Genomic DNA, 16,332 nt, shown 5'->3' with positions numbered 1-16,332 from the left:
CAGACCAAATAATTATTTTCCCCGTGTTGCCAAAGTATTTTGTTATTTATTAAATGTGCTGCCATAACAGTAAACAGTGACCACTTTGCCATAAAGGCCTAAGCTATGGAACTCTGTAGAGATGGTTGTACATTCAACAGGTTCTTCTCTTTCTGCACAGGACTTTGAGAGCTCCTTTAAACGGAATGGTGGGTACTTTCTTCTTTCTCAGATACCCAGTTTGGTCAGACAGCTCTTGGAAGATTTAAGGTTGCCAAGTCTCTTCCATGTCAAAATTATTGGGGCCATGCTGTCATGAATACACTCAAAGCTTTAGATATTGTTTTATAAACCTGTCCTTGCCCTGATTCTATATGCCTTGCCACAGTTAGATCACAAAGATCTACAGACAGTTCCTTGGACTTTGTTTTGTCCTGCAAATGCAGATTAAATTGTGGGTTTTTATTGACCCAGATCCTTTCCAAACTATGTCCAGTCAGTTAAACTAACTTTACGTTTCTAGATATCCAGATCATTGATCTGATCAGGCTCACTAATTATTTGTCTGGTGGCTGCAACGTTAATCTTTACATTTTTTCATAATGATCATCCATAATAAATATTTAAAGATTTAAATAAATCACCAACAAAACAAAACTTTAGGACAGATAGATACTTTATCCCAAAGGGAATTATTGCAACGTTTCCGACGAGGATGGGATTCGAACCCACACGTGCAGAGCACAATGGATTAGCAGTCCATCGCCTTAACCACTCGGCCACCTCATCGTGCTAGTTATGCAAGAATGTGCTAGTCATGGGCAAGAGTCTCATTGCTGGGTTGATGAGAATACTGTTGATTACTGTGGGTGAACGTAACACAACACAGAGCATGGCGTCCTTGTTGGGCTGTGTAGTCTCAGGGTAGTCAAAGTGCTCATACTGACTTTTGTCCAAGCAGCTACGAAGGGCATGCAGAGATCTGAACTGGACATTGGAGCATTGCAAGAAGGTTGACTGATCCAATTAATCCTGTTCTCTCCAAGATCATGTGAATGGTTGGCTATGCTCAATGCACTGTAGGACAGTCCACCTAGAAATCTACCAATGAGTGTGCACTCATGAGATGCACACTCATTGGTCAACACAGTAATGAGAAACCCTCCCCTTCCCCAAATATGCTGTTAAAATAGTTCTGACATGGCCTCCACAACATGTCTGACACCTTCTGTAGTATCTGGTACCAGTAGATTACCAGCAGGTCTTTCAACTTTGGTAGGGTTCTAGGTGGATTGTCCTACAGTGCATTGAGCATAGCCAACCATTCACATGATCTTGGAGAGAACAGGGATAATTGGATCAGTCAATCTTCTTGCAATGCTCCAATGTCCAGTTCAGATCTCTGCATTCCCTTCGTAGCTGCTTGGACAAAAGTTAGTATGAGCACTTTGACTACCCTGAGACTAAACAGCCACACAAGGACGCCATGCTCTGTGTTGTGTTACGTTCAACCACAGTAGTCAACAGTATTCTCATCAACCCAGCAATGAGACTCTTGCCCATGACTAGCACATTCTCGCATGACGAGCACGACGAGGTGGCCGAGTGGTTAAGGCGATGGACTGCTAATCCATTGTGCTCTGCACGCGTGGGTTCGAATCCCATCCTCGTCGGAGGCTTTTCAATAATTTCCTTCGGGATAAATAAAGTATCTATCTGTCCTAAAGTTTTGGCTCATTAGGTTACGATGCCTAGTGTTGTGAGCGCATGGAACTGCCACTAGATGGAGTCCAGGACCGGGCTACCACAAACGTTATTCATTCGTTTGTTGGCAAGACAATTTTAGTGGCTCCAACTGGCCTGGCTGCACGTCTTTGGACTTGTGAGAGGAAGCCCATGCGGACACAGGGAAAACACTTCAAACTTCACACAGAAAGGACCCAGGCCCTTCTTGCAGTGAGGTAAATGTTTCATTTGTTTAATGTTCCACATAATTGAAGTGGAGTTGTAGTGTGTTGCCCAAAAATACCCATACTCATTTCTAAAAATATATACTGTATAAAGTTCACTGGCAATAGTTTGTAAGCAACACCTAACAGTCACCCTCTGTGCCTTCCAGTTAGATGTTATACCATTTTAGTATTTGTTTCCTATTACCTATAGTTTCTGACCACAGGACAATGTTTTTATACTGTTGATATTTTTGGTTGGTGGACTGTTATTAAGCCAGGAGTAACACTGCTGTGTTAATAAAAAATTATCCTGTAACTATATTTACAAGTGATGCTTAATGCCGCCTGTGCAAAGCGTCCAAAAATGACTGGTCTGTCCTTTTCAATAATAATGAGTGGAATAGAGAGTGGGTGCTTTTTGCGCATTCCCATTTCCCACCAAAAGAACATACAAAGTAAAATAAATGCCTAATTCAACATTTAGTATAATTAGTCCTAATATAATACTTCCCAAAAAATAAAAAACAATGTTGTCAGAATTGAGTTTTCTTGGTTATGATTGGAGCAACCCACAAACCCAAAAATATATAATATTAAAGTACAATGTACAATGGCTGTCCAAACATGGACAATCGTGTGGACACCTGACAACTATAAGAGCTTGTTCAATACACCATTCCAAAAACTGTGGGCATTAATATGGAGCTGTTCCCACCCGGTTTTGCGTAATGTTTGCTCATTAAGATTTTTTCCCTTTTTCTCAAAATGTGTTTGTGGGAACCTAAACCTAAACCCAACCTAAAGATGGGACTGAGGTGTAATTGATCCTAAAGAATCCCAAACCTAAAGATGAGACTGAAGTCAGGGCTCTCTGCAGGCCACTTAAGTTCCTCCACAATTAACCCATTGCCTTATTTTGTGCACAGGCATACAGTCATGCTGGAGCAGGAAATGACAAATTGTTGCCACGAAATTAGCAGCCTGAACTCAATAATTAAGAAAGACTGACTTAACAATATTGCAGGATAACACTGTGCCAACTAACCTAGACATACCCCTAGTTTAGCAGGTGTTCTTCTCGTTCCAGCTTTTGGCCCCCATGTCACTCGAACCCATCCCCCACCCCTTTCAATGTCCCCTCTCTCTTTGTGTTTATAAAACTAGTGTGTGTTTCCTCTCTCCTTACACTCTTTTCAACCTGCAGCATCAACTCACTTTTCAACGGACTCAACGGCCAAGCCAGTAACCATAATATACACACCATCATGCTGTGGAAAACAAGGAGCAAGACCGATCCCTACTGCGTACAGGTAATCATTTTGGTTTAATCTTATTACTGTATTATTAGCTCTGTAAAATTAAAAGCTTTTTGTACATTTTTTATATATAAAATAAATGCGCTTAGAAACTGGCGCTATATGGGTGCAAATCATTATTTGGATTATCCTAACTTTTGTTAAACACCAGCTTTACGTTTGCCATCGTAGGATCTTGGTGTTTTATAAAAAAAATGACACGAACCTAATCGTTATAGCAATGTGTGTATAAATTAAAGAACTCAGAGAAACAAATAATAAAATCCACTAAATCTTGGGCATCGCTTCGGAAGCGCATCTCACCAACGCGCATCTTCTCACCAATGTGCACCTTGACAGTTTGGTCTTAAAATACTCTAATGCAAAAATTAGTACTTAAAAAAAAAAAAAACACACATTTAAGCCACAACATTAATTTGAAAATAGTGAATGTAGTTTCATGAAACGTATCAATGTCTCTTTAAGGTGGTCTATCCGACCCCTCCCTCATACCAAACACCCAGCGGTGGCGCAGCTATAAGAGCGCACATGGCAAACAGTCGGAAGACTTTAGTATCGCATCACATGTACACACACATATACACACATCGTGTACAAGATTCCAAACAGAACGGTACTGTATAACCGAGGTTTGTGCGTATGGATCCAGCTCGTAAATAACACATTTGGAGATTCATTATCTGGTATAAAACGAGGACAACCAGTCAACTCTGAGCGCAGATCACTCTCACATCCACATGTTAGTGCACACCTATTCATCCACGGTGAGTCATAACAGAACCAAATTCTTAAATATATATATAAAAATAAAAATAAAAGTTAAATGCATGTGCTTTTTTTCATTCTATTTATATTATCCTATTTGTTTTTCATGTGTTTTTTGTGCTTACGTTTTTATTGTGTTGTCAAATTGGTTTTAATATGACCGCACACTGATGAATGAAACTTTAAGCTTTAAATATTGCGCAGTTTGTTCACTTGCAGATTCTTTGTCCTTGACAGTTTGCCTCAGAAGATGATCTCAAACTGTATCTCTTGTCAGTTTGTCATAGTATTAATAAATTTAATAGCATCAGTCAATACAGCAATGTACCAAAAGCGCTTACTTTTACATCTTAATATATTCTTTAAAACTATTACTTCATACTAAAAATAGGATTTGTACATAAGGTTTAAAAATCTCATTTAACCCGAAAGGCACATGAATTAGTCTGGTAAAATTATTATATTTTACATATAATATTACAATATTTTATATATGTATTATTTACTAGGAATCAATAGGAAAATCAATAAAAGTCGAAAGAATTACGTTAAAACTATAAGGCAGTCTCCTCCAGATGAAAGAAAACTATATCTACATAATTGTGCTTTGCGTAATTTACTATGGCCTACATTTTAAGGACTGAAGCTTTGCTTCAACTTCAACAAAGGTTCACAAATCTTGTAAAAAAAAAAAAAAAAAACACTCCATACCTTCTAAAATCCATACTTTTCAAAAGTCTGTTTTTCTAATATTTGCCAAATGTAATACAAATTTAAAATTCTTACATAACTTTTGATGTGCAAGAACGTCTTCACGACCCACTTTGTTCATGCCTCATGCCTATTTGGAAATGCAATGTGAAATATTAAAATATAATGTATTATATTACATATGCAAGATAACGTTATTTCTGACACAGTAAACAGATCACTTGTGCTACGGGAGCAAAATTGATTTTACTGGCAAAAAATGATTTGACTATAGGACCGAGTCGTTCTGTTATTATCAGATGTCATCGGTTCTTTTGTTAAATAATTAAAGTCATATTTTACAGCTTTACCATGGAAAATTGAAGAGTGTGTTTTCCTTTTCAATATACACCACGTGTCACAGTTTGTATAAACATCTGCAGTGTGCGATTCTTAATAAATCAAACATGCATCATGTGAATAATAAACTGCACTCTTTTCGCCCTTGATTTAACAGAAATTACCAAAACAAATAAAAATTTAAGACCTGAAATTTCCCAGTGAGCACCAAAACAACCAAATTTGCATGTAAGAAATCTGAATTATAAAGGTAAACCGACTGATTTTTTCTTCTTCTTTAAATTATTATTATTACATTTACATTTACATTTTCTGCATTTAGCGGACGCTCTTATCCAGAGCGACTTACAGAAGTATTAATATTGCTGTTGTTGTTGTATTCTTATTCTTTATATAAAAAAATAAAGTAGAACATTAATAAAAATAAAACTAGGACATTAATTGATTATTTAAGAATAACTGAGGGGTTATGTACCATGTCAGACCAGTGAAATTAAGTAGTGTGTTAACTTAGTGGCCCCTTATTTCACCTTAAGCGGCTGTGTATATTTCCAGAGACAAATTAAGAGGAACTGAGGTGCAGTTAATGACTTTGTGTTTCATTATGTCACAATCAGTGGAAAACAACTGATCAATTTGAGATGACACAAATGGGATTTACCAACATTGTTCGTTCTCCTAACACTTGTTATATAAAATCTAAAGGTACTGACTGTATTATTCTCATCCCTACAGGAGCGCTCGGACGGGCTGTCCGGCTCCTCACCAAGACTCTCCCAGCTGTGCTCGCTGAATCAGAACGCTTACTCAGCGGCTCCACCGCTCTGCCACACTCCGGCCTCAGACTTCCAGCATCCATATTTCCCTCCTCCCTATCCGCAAGCTTCTTTCTCCTACTCTCAGCCTCAGGACTCCGGTTACCCGCACCTAGCCGACCCGTACCAGTCTATCACCTCTCTTCATCAGCACCAGCAGGCCTGGCATCCCCCACGCAGCCGCAACCAGGAGGAAGCGGGACTCCTGTCACAGTCACAACGCTCTCTGAGCCTCGAACCCCGGCGAGATTACCATGGAGTGCCGCGGCTCCTACACGCGCTGGGGGAGGGAGCAGGAGCGGGACCGGGAGCGCTGGCTGATGCTTCTGCTCTCAGTCTACACAATCAAACACACCACACAGCCGAGGAACTGCAGGTGAATATTTCTAATCTGGTTCAGACTTCCAACACAATAGTTTTCAGTCATTAATTCAGCTATGCACGGACAAAGTAATAATATCTAATATTTTAGACTAAAAAGATTGGTTAATCTGAAGGCAGCTGTGTCTTCGGTTTTATCTACTTTTGGCAGTGGGTGAAATAAACTGTATTAATGTAAACATGATATATTATTTCAACCAATCAATCATTTTTATTGTTTCTTCGATTATCCTTTAAATTATTACACATTGTAACTTAGGTTTTATCGGTATGTTTATGAGTAAAATAAAATTTACAGATAATATTCCAGAAGGAATATTATTTGACCATAACTATAACCAATAAATGACCATTTAGTCAATTTAATTTTTTTTTAATCCTGGGAATATGTCTTTACGGCTACAATTTACTTATTTAAAACTAGTATCTATAAACGAATTAAAATACATCCCCCCCAACATATTTATCTAATATGCAATATTTTTTCCCTAAATATGACAAAACAACAATTACTAAGCAAAGTAACAACCTCCACACAACTGTATATTTAAAATGTAAATATGTCGGTGCTTACATTGTAACAGTTACATTCGGGTAAGTCACAATGTAATATTCTGCTTAATATCATTGTGTGGAGAGTTTGTGTCGACATGTCCAAATGACAGAGTTCTGACTACCTTAATATTTACTTAAAGCTTCTCTAACATTCTTTTTACCTGCCTAAAACACCCTGGAGCTTTTTGCTTCTTGCTTCAAATAAAAACAACAGTTTGACTTCTGGATGACGACAGCTTTTTGCAAATTTGTTTGGAAATAAGTACGAGATATGTGATAACATCAGCTAAAATAAAAAGTCAGGTTCTATTAAAAGTTCAGGTACTACTAAAAGTAACAAATCGTGTTTATAGTTAAAACGACCAAACTAAAGCTGTTTGTTGGTTGGTGGTAAAACTACATCAACTAGATTATGTTTTATTAATCTAAAATGAATGTTTTCCAGTCGAATTTACTTTAGTGAGCACTTTAAATCACATTTGTATAGTCAAAAATACATACATCTTTATGCCGTTTATGCCATTCTTTATGCCAACTGATGAATGGTAGAAAAGTGCACCAGTCAGAAAACCAACCAGTAACGTATTTTTACAATGTCCTATAAAATTATTTCAGCTCATTTGTTTACAATTTAGCAAACGCTTTTATCCAAAGCGACTTACAATTATGACTGAATTCAATCCAAGCAACTGAGGGTTAAGGGCCTTGCTCAAGGGCCCAGCCGTGGCTTCGTGGCTGTGGCGGGGCTTGAACCGACAACCTTTTGATTACTAGTCCAGTACCCTAACCGCTGAGCTACCACTGCCCTTTAGACGACATTGCAACAAAATTAGTGGTTGTAATAATTGTGTTAATAATTATTATTATTATTATAAAAAAATAATAATAATAATATAATAATAATTGCTCTTAATAATTAACAATTAATGTTCAACATTATTTACGTTATTTTGTAACAATGCTAGGCTTTTAAATTTAAATGTTTTTGGTTGAAAGGTGCTTGTATATTGTTTAAACATGTCAGAACTCAATGGAGAACAACCCAGATAATTTTCTTGATAAATATAAGTTGCTAAATGGTAACAACAAATCGTAAATTTCCTTTTATTTTAGTATAATTGTGGGCAGTCTGCAGTGTTTGTGGTTTTGAGCAGGTGCAGAATCAAACTGAGGGAATGAATGAATGCGTTTGTGTTTGACAACTGAGCGCAGCCAATCGATTTGTTCAAGCAGTTAAACAAGAAAGAGGGTTCAACACACTATCAGACTATACTGATGCGCTTTCGTTTTGTTTTCAAACATGCACTTTTCTATGTGCATTAAATGCTGTGTTGTGTTTAAATTGCAACCCAGCTTTAATGCATGTGTTATTATATCTGATAAAATAAAGTATTTTATTGCTAGCCCATATGACTTACACTAAAGTTTTTGATTAATTTAGCTGCTTTTCCTGATTTTCAACATATAATTGTTGTTGTCTCTGGAAAGTAATCTTACATATACTTTATTCTTGCAGACAGTAAAGTCAAATCATTAATCATCTGCTCTCATGATTTTTATAAACGGAAAGATTGGCATGACAACTTTATTGTATGTGTATTGTATGCTTACAACTGCATTAGAATAATCAGCGACGTTCATTATAATTCAAATTCAAATGTTAAATGGGATCAACTGGTTAACAAAGAACATTTTGTTGTAACAGGGTATGGAAGAAGCGTCCTCCTTAAGAATCTTGGACCATTCTGTTATCAAAAAAGGTAAGAAATTAGTGAACACACATACACACAAATGCACGAATTTATATAAACGAATAAACTATAATTTAGCGAATAAACGAATTTAAATTGAATTCCTCAATATGCAACATTTTATATGATTGATTTAGCAGAACAACATGCATCCATACATGCTCGTTCACTTTAACACTTGGAAAAAACACCCTGCACCCCCTTCCAACACACACAAAATAATTCAGCATTTCATTTGAAGTCAAGAAATCTTCTAACACGCAGACTCTCCCTTCAGGCAGTAACTGTTCATGGTCATATGAGGGAAAAAAAGAAAGAGGGGATTAAAAGCAGGCGCATGGGTATAGAAGAGGAGAAGGAGGAGAACTGGGTGATTAAAAAAAGAGTTATAAAAAATTCACAGTGTGATCTTTCCACCCAAATACCAAGAAATTGGATTTTTATAGGTCGCAGAGAGCGCGCATGAACAGAAACTATGGCTCAAAGCGCACTCTGAAGTTCTCCAGTGCGTTTGCAAAGTGAAGAGGCACATCAGCTACTTAGTAATCTCAGGGATTTAGCACATTTTGGAGAAAAGAATGTAAAACGCACAGATATAAAAACGCAGTGTGCAGAAGCATATAGCACTTGGGGAGGTGACGTCACGCCCTGGCTGGTTGCCTTATTCCCAGGATGAGTATTAACAATAACAGCTAAACAGGCACAAGATCTGTTAGATTCTCCATCATTAAATTCATGTTAGAAAATGATTGCTGTTTAATAAAATAAGTGGTAGTCTTGGGATTTCAATGATTTTCAGGACTGTTCTTTTTTCTGTGACAGACACAATAATTGGAACACATTCTTGTTTTCATAGATTGTGTTTTTTTTACACAACTGGCTTGGTCACAATACTCATGCATCATCTAATGATTAATTTTGTGGTCTGTAATGTAATTTAATTTTGTGACATGACCTACTAATTACTTGTTAGTGAATCTAATAAGAAGAAAACTGTCTCCTTAAACTGTCTCCTTATGCTGAGTAGAAATTGGTCAAGACTGCCAGATGTAATCCCAAAACCAGCAAAACAGCCTTACAGTGCTATGAATTAACAGGCTGCAATACAAGAAAAAAAAAACCCTGCTCCTGTGTCTAATTTGTCTATGTAATCAGCAACAAAGCTGGCCTTTTGATTGGTTGAGTGAGTGATGACCTTCAATGGATGACCTCCAGTGAATTACCTTTTGCTCCCAGAGTTTAAGACTTGGCTTCAGACCCATCATGGCTACCTCAATTAAAATAAAGCAGTTATCTAAGGTTTAACAAGGAATTACAAGACATGCACAATATGTTAAATATAGTTCATGCCCTCAAACATTTTGCAGACAGGGATGTTTATTTTTTTATTTTTGTCCATTCTTAAACCCACTTACAATTCCAGAGCAGATTTATTTATTTCCATATTGCAGCTATTGAAATACTGAAGTGGATCAACCATGCTTGAAACAATAAAAACAATTAATTTTTGCTAAAAACAAACACCAGATCAGTGACATTATTGTGTCTGTATTAGGTACAGACAGAGCACAACGTCCACTGATCAGTACAGCAACTTAAATAGCAGGTCAGTGTGATGCAGGTCTAATATACAATATACAAGGTAATGCTGCACTTTTTGCAGGTTAATCTCACGATTCATAACCTGTAATAACTGTTTATGCAGTTATTAATGTTATTTGCTTAGTTTAAACTCAATTAAAGTGATCAGTTTATTAGGATTATGATAGAGATACACATCTGATAGTGCCTGTTGGTGTTGATACAGACGTATGGTTAAAAGCATGTGATAAATGCTGTTAATAAAAAAATATTTTAGTCAAATGACTACATTGTGATTAAAAAGCTCTCCCACACACTTGCTTTATAGTTACACAGCCATATGAACTAATACTCTAAAAATAAATAAAAATTTTGAAGAGCAATGCAACAAAAATGCTTGAGCTTAAGGGAACATTTAATAGGATTTTCGTCTTTTAAGTAATCATTCCTGACAGTCAAGCCTTGGCTCTAACGATATTCTTTCACCTCATGACAAATTATTTCATGACAAGATTTCAAATGGCTTATGTCATTTGTAGTTCCTCTGTTTTGATTAATTCCCTGTTGTCAGTTTGTGCAATGGTTGCAGGGTTATTCCCTAATTTAGTTCAGATGAAAGCCAATGTGCCAAAATAAAAAAGTAACAGCTGTGTATATTAAATGAGGAATAACAACTAAGCTCTAATGGCAAAGCTACCATTTGATGTAAAATAAAAAAAATAAAAAGAAAAGGACATAAGATTCTTGTTCACATTTAGACAGCTATCTTGTTTACAGCTGGACAGCCCAAGATGAACTAAAATTATCTAGAAACATGAGCATTCTTACACCTGCTTTCCTACAACAAATTATCCTTTTTGTTACCTTTCTTTTGCATTTTTACGACAGCTTCAGAAGAAGTGCAACAAGCAAAACTTATATGACTCTTATGGTCTCTAATCTCCCTCATGTTCTCTCCACAGTACCTCTCCCATCAAAGCTGAATGGTTCTGCTCTGTCTATCCTGTCTCTTGGGAAGGACAGCCTGGGTCTAAGTGGTGTTTCCAACCCTGCTGAGGTCTTCTGTTCTGTGCCGGGACGCCTGTCCCTCCTCAGCTCTACGTCCAAATACAAGGTGACAGTAGGGGAAGTACAGAGAAGACTGTCTCCTCCTGAGTGTCTCAATGCCTCGCTATTGGGAGGAGTGCTGCGGAGGTAAGTGAAGGGCAAAATAAGCCAATTGAATTACTCACACAGCAAGCTAGATAGTATGAGTTGTTATTATATTCAAATAATATTTATCAACACCAAGTTAAAACATGTTCTGATCCAGAGGTTGCTGGGGGTGCCTTTGTCTACATAAGCATGGCTGTATGAATAACCTTTACATTGTCTAGTGAGCAGTTATAGAGCCCTAGTTTACAAACTGTTTTACTGATCTATTCAGCTGTCAGTACTTATATTATCGAAGGATTCTGTAACTTGGATTGTAACCTAAAGAAAAATTAATAAAAATCATGCAAATTTTAAAAAAAGGAAAAAGAAGAGAGGTTTGGTTGAACTTTACTTTTATATATACAGTTGCAATCAGACATATTCAACCTTCTCGAAAGGTTTTATGGTGATGTATATACAGTAGAATTGAATGCATATCCTGAGGAACCTTCACCCATTTTTCTCATGCAAAAGCTTTCAGCTCTTTGAGTTTGATGGCTTTCATGCTGCAACTGCTTTTTTAAAAATTCTACCAAAGATTTTCTATGGAATTTAAATCTGAAAACTGAAAAGGTCAGGTCTGTGTGTAAACACCTGATTGAGTATAAAAGAAGAATAAGCCAAAGACCATACATTATATTGTGAAAAGAAGCAATCCCATGCAGTGTAATGTAGGGTCAAGTACCACTGTTAAATGAATGGGAACTTAGACAAGTGCTTCGACATCATTGCATGATAAGTTGTAATGATACTGTGATAAATATAGCCACATGGACTTGGAAGTACTTCTCAACAATTTTGTCACTTAACACAGTCTGCTACTGCATTAAGAAATGCACACACAAACATAAAAACAAACATCAACTTGATACAGAAATGCCATTAAGTTCTCCGGGCCCAAGCTCATCTTAGAAAGACCAAAAGACAATGAAAACATGCTGTGGTCAGATAATTCCATATTTTACAAATGGTCATAAAATTCTTCATAACAACAATAAAAAGGACCATCCAAACTGTTATCAGTGAAAGGTACAAAAGCCAGCGTTTGTCATGGCATGGAGGTGCATCAGTGCTCAGCATGGATGACTTGCATACGTACCACCACCATCAATTTGGACCTCAGAGTAAAGCCATTAACTCTTAATTACTTACATTTTATTCAGTCACAACTGTAAGTGCTTGCTGAATGTCAGAAATGTAAATAGAAAAGTGTGAAGGTACCAGTAATGGAGTGATGTTTATTGAGCTTTTAGAGAAATATATGCTGCCATTAGGGCAACATCTTTTCCCAGACAATTCATGGTTATAGTACATTGGCATATGTGGTACAACAGCGTAACTCTGTAGACACAGAGTGTGAAAATAAAAGGAAAATGTATGGCACATGATAAAGAGGAAAATCAGACAATGACAAACATTGATTGTTGAGCTGCCCAGTGTGGTTACAAACTTTTTTAAATAATCAGTTCATTTCAGCATTTATATAAGGGTAAATCCATAATATTTTATTCTCTAGATGTATTAGTCTTGACATAAAACACTGCTTTTCCCTGCCCAGTAAAATCTCCCTTTGCAAATTTGGTAGTGTGATAGTAGATAATTGCAGCACCTTGTAGCCCCTATGTTTATGTGATAGGGTAGAATTGCGTGCCAGTTAAAGTAAGTTTTAAGTTTTAATTGTCTCCTCATGTCCTTTCTCAGAGCCAAGTCCAAGAATGGGGGCCGCTGCCTGCGCGAGCGTCTAGAGAAGATTGGCCTCAACCTCCCTGCTGGCCGCCGCAAGGCAGCTAATGTCACGCTCCTCACAGCACTAGTGGAAGGTGAACTTATACACTCAAACATACACACAGAGTGTAGTAAACCTTTTAAAATATGCTACAACATAAAAATAGTTCCCTTTTAAACCAGTCCAGTACAGCATGTTTATAATATAATGAACTCCCTACCAGTATTTCTAACCTTGATTTCATCTTTTAAGGTGAGGCAGTCCATCTGGCACGGGACTTTGGGTATGTGTGTGAGACAGAATTTCCAGCAAGGGCTACAGCAGAGTACTTATGCAGGCAAAGTGATCCAGAGCAGCTACCCACAAGGAGAAACATGTTGCTGGCCACCAAGTGAGTGCTTGTCCTGTTTAAATCAAGACACCTATGGCAACTTCAAATCAGAAAAAAGTTGGAACAGTATAGAAAATGCAAAATAAAAATTTGGTTAATATAGAAGAAGAAGAATATATATCCATTCCTGCATTTTAGGCCTTCACATTGCAAAAAAGTTGGGACATTAAAGCATTTACTACTTTGTTGTAATTCCATCTTAAAAAACATTTTTGGCATTGAGGAGACTAAGTGATGAAGTGTTTAGGGTGATATTTTGTCCCATTCCTCCTGCAAACACATCTTAAGGTATGCAACAGTACAAGGTTGTCGTCACATTTTTTGTTTCAAATTATTCACACATTTAAAGGCAGGCCAGACCTGTATGCAAACCCTCAACTCTCAAGCCATGCCTTTGTAATCTGTGCAGCATGTATTTTTGCATGTATGTCTTGTTGAAAAAATCATGGACATTTCTGGAGAATATCGTCTTGAAGGCAGCATATGTTGCTCCAAAATCTCAATCTACTTTTCTACTTAATGCTGCCATAATAGAAGGGTAAAACAACCTGACACAACCCTGTACCATGACAGACCCTGGCTTTTGGGTTGCTGATAACAGTCTGAATGGTCCTTTTAGTCTTGGGTCCACAGCACACAGCCTCTATTTCTTCCAAACAAAAATAGAGTACTGATTCCACTAATCACAATATACATTTTTACTGTGTGATGGTCCATCTTAGATACTTTCAACCCCACAGAACTTGACACCACTTCTGAACATAATAACAAGTCTTCTTTATTGCACTCCAAATTTGAATTTTTTTTTTTGAATGTGTTGCAGGACTGAAATGCAGGAATGTATATTAACAAATAAAACTAGGCTGACCAGACAAAACATAAAATATGGGTTCATACTGTTTGCAGTGAAATAAAAGTGAAATTAAATGCAAGAAACACTGTGATTTTTTTTATTTGCATTTTCCATGCTGTCCCAACTTTTTCTGGTTTGGGGTTATACAATGCATGAGCTGACAAAAACTTTCCACTACTTTAAAAGTGCACATATAGTTTGATTATTGAGGTTTAAGTGTGTTGAGTGTTTCTGTAGGAATATTAGTTCATAACTGGTGCGTAATTTGGAAATTTGTTGATGTTAAATAAGACACTGTTAATAAGGGTATTTAATGGTGTAAGCACTTTCATATGTCTGCAGCTCTTTGAAAGTAACTGCAAATACCATGAAAATAACTTAGCTACCAGTCCCAAACCTGAGTAAATAGGGAGGGTTTGCATCAGGAGGGTCATCCAGCGTAAAACACACATTTTAAGAAGAAGGAGGATGGTGGTGGTGGATTGAGGAAGTGCAGGGAGGTTTAGAAAGAAGAGGTTGCCAAAAAAGTACTGGGATCTCCAGAAAGACAATGAGGGTAGACAGGAGTTTTCAGAGATGCCGCATAAGACAGAGAGAAGTGGCAAAGGGACAGGATATACAGCAGGTTGAAATGATAAAGGATGCCGAAGGGAATGTGCTGGCAAATGAGGAGAATGTATGGAAAAGTTGGGAATAGGACTTTAAAGAGCTGATGAATGAAGAAAATAAGAGAGAAGGTTGAATGATGTAAAGATAGTAAACCAGAGAGTGACTCCATTGAGCAAGGAGGAAGTGAGGGCAGCCACAAAGAAAATGAAGAGTGGAAAGGCAGTTGGCCCAGGTGACATACCAGTAAAGGCATGAAAATGTTTAGAAGAGAAGCGGAAAGAAAGATAAAGTACATATAAATGAGAGGAAGAGCAGCGAAAAGGTTAAGTTGCAAGGAGTTGAGTTGATGAAAGTGAATGAGTAAATACCTGGGATTGAGAGTACAAAGTAATGGAGAGTGTGGTAGAGAGGTAAAGAAGAAAGTGCATGCAGGGTGAAGTGAGTAGTGTATAGAGGTAGGAGTGATTTGTGATAGAAGTGTATGTGCTAGAGTGAACGGGAAAGTTTACATGACAGTAGTGTGGTCTGCTATGGTGTATGGCTTAGGGGCAGTGGCACTAACAAAAAGCCATGAGAGAGATCTGAAGGTGGCAGAGATTAAGATGCTTAGTTAATTAGAAGGACAGTGCCGGTACAGTGTTTTGAAGAAAAAGTTAAGTACGAGAGATTGAGATTCTATTTGAAGAAGGGTGCTGAGGGCGGAGCCGCCAGGCAGAAGGAGGAGAGGAGGGCCAAAGATGAGGTTTATGGATGCAATTTAGACCTTATTTGCTTTAAATTGTAGGCAAAACATTGAGATATATGTTCCTGTTTAAGGAAAGTATAGTTTGAAGTCATTTAAATTAAATGGAAAAATAAATTGCTGCTGTTGCCGAAAAGTTTTAGGGTAATTCATTAATATAATACGTTTGAAAACTGTATTTGTCATAAATTTTCCTCAAGGTTCGAAGTAATTTCCTAATTATATTTAACATTTACATCATTTACAATAGTTTACCTAAAGTTTTAAAAAGAATCTCTTAAAGTAATTGGTCAGGATTCCTGGTAGCAGTTTTGAAGTCCTTACTCTTGTTTGTATGGTATGGGTGTTACACTGTGAACAGGCAACATTAATGCAACAAGCCTCTCTAACCTCAATTGTCTCATCCACAGGGAGATCTGCAAGGAGTTTGTTGACTTGATGTCCCAGGACAGGTCACCTTTGGGTGCAAGTCGGCCTACGCCATGCCTGGAGCCAGGGGTTCAGGGCAGCCTTACCCACTTTAGCCTGCTCACCCACGGCTTTGGCACGCCGGCCATCTGTGCTGCCCTCTGCGCCTTCCAGAGTTACCTTCTGGAGGCTCTCAAACTACTGGATAAAAGCGAGGAAGGAGGCAAAGGACACCAGGAAAAAGAGCTTAAGCACTGCAAATGA

General features: G+C 37.4%; 1 protein-coding gene and 2 non-coding genes across 5 annotated transcripts; 2 read left to right on the top strand and 1 right to left on the bottom strand.

Moving 5' to 3' along the window:
* Window positions 1-686: 686 nt before the first annotated feature.
* Window positions 687-768, bottom strand: trnas-gcu (transfer RNA serine (anticodon GCU)). The gene has a single exon. It is a non-coding gene; the product is annotated as a tRNA-Ser (tRNA).
* An 802-nt stretch (window positions 769-1,570) lies between these two features.
* On the top strand, window positions 1,571-1,652 carry trnas-gcu (transfer RNA serine (anticodon GCU)). The gene has a single exon. It is a non-coding gene; the product is annotated as a tRNA-Ser (tRNA).
* Window positions 1,653-3,196: 1,544 nt separating this feature from the next.
* Window positions 3,197-16,332, top strand: tfap2e (transcription factor AP-2 epsilon). 3 transcript variants are annotated; one of them, XM_063013017.1, is made up of 7 exons: window positions 3,197-3,235; window positions 5,798-6,253; window positions 8,519-8,573; window positions 11,108-11,339; window positions 13,041-13,159; window positions 13,318-13,456; window positions 16,071-16,332. In XM_063013017.1, exons 1-7 carry the CDS (start codon window positions 3,197-3,199, stop codon window positions 16,330-16,332), a joined length of 1,302 nt encoding a protein of 433 aa, XP_062869087.1. The 3 variants fall into 3 exon arrangements, with proteins under 3 accessions (XP_062869087.1, XP_062869078.1, XP_062869096.1); XM_063013008.1 differs by having other exon boundaries at window positions 3,197-3,241; XM_063013026.1 differs by lacking the exon at window positions 3,197-3,235 and adding an exon at window positions 3,985-4,011.

Source organism: Trichomycterus rosablanca, chromosome 2 (genome assembly GCF_030014385.1).
Source record: "Trichomycterus rosablanca isolate fTriRos1 chromosome 2, fTriRos1.hap1, whole genome shotgun sequence".
NCBI classification, from domain to species: Eukaryota; Metazoa; Chordata; class Actinopteri; order Siluriformes; family Trichomycteridae; genus Trichomycterus; species Trichomycterus rosablanca.
Note: the sequence above shows the minus strand (reverse complement) of the source record. Positions and strands in the feature narration are given on the sequence as shown.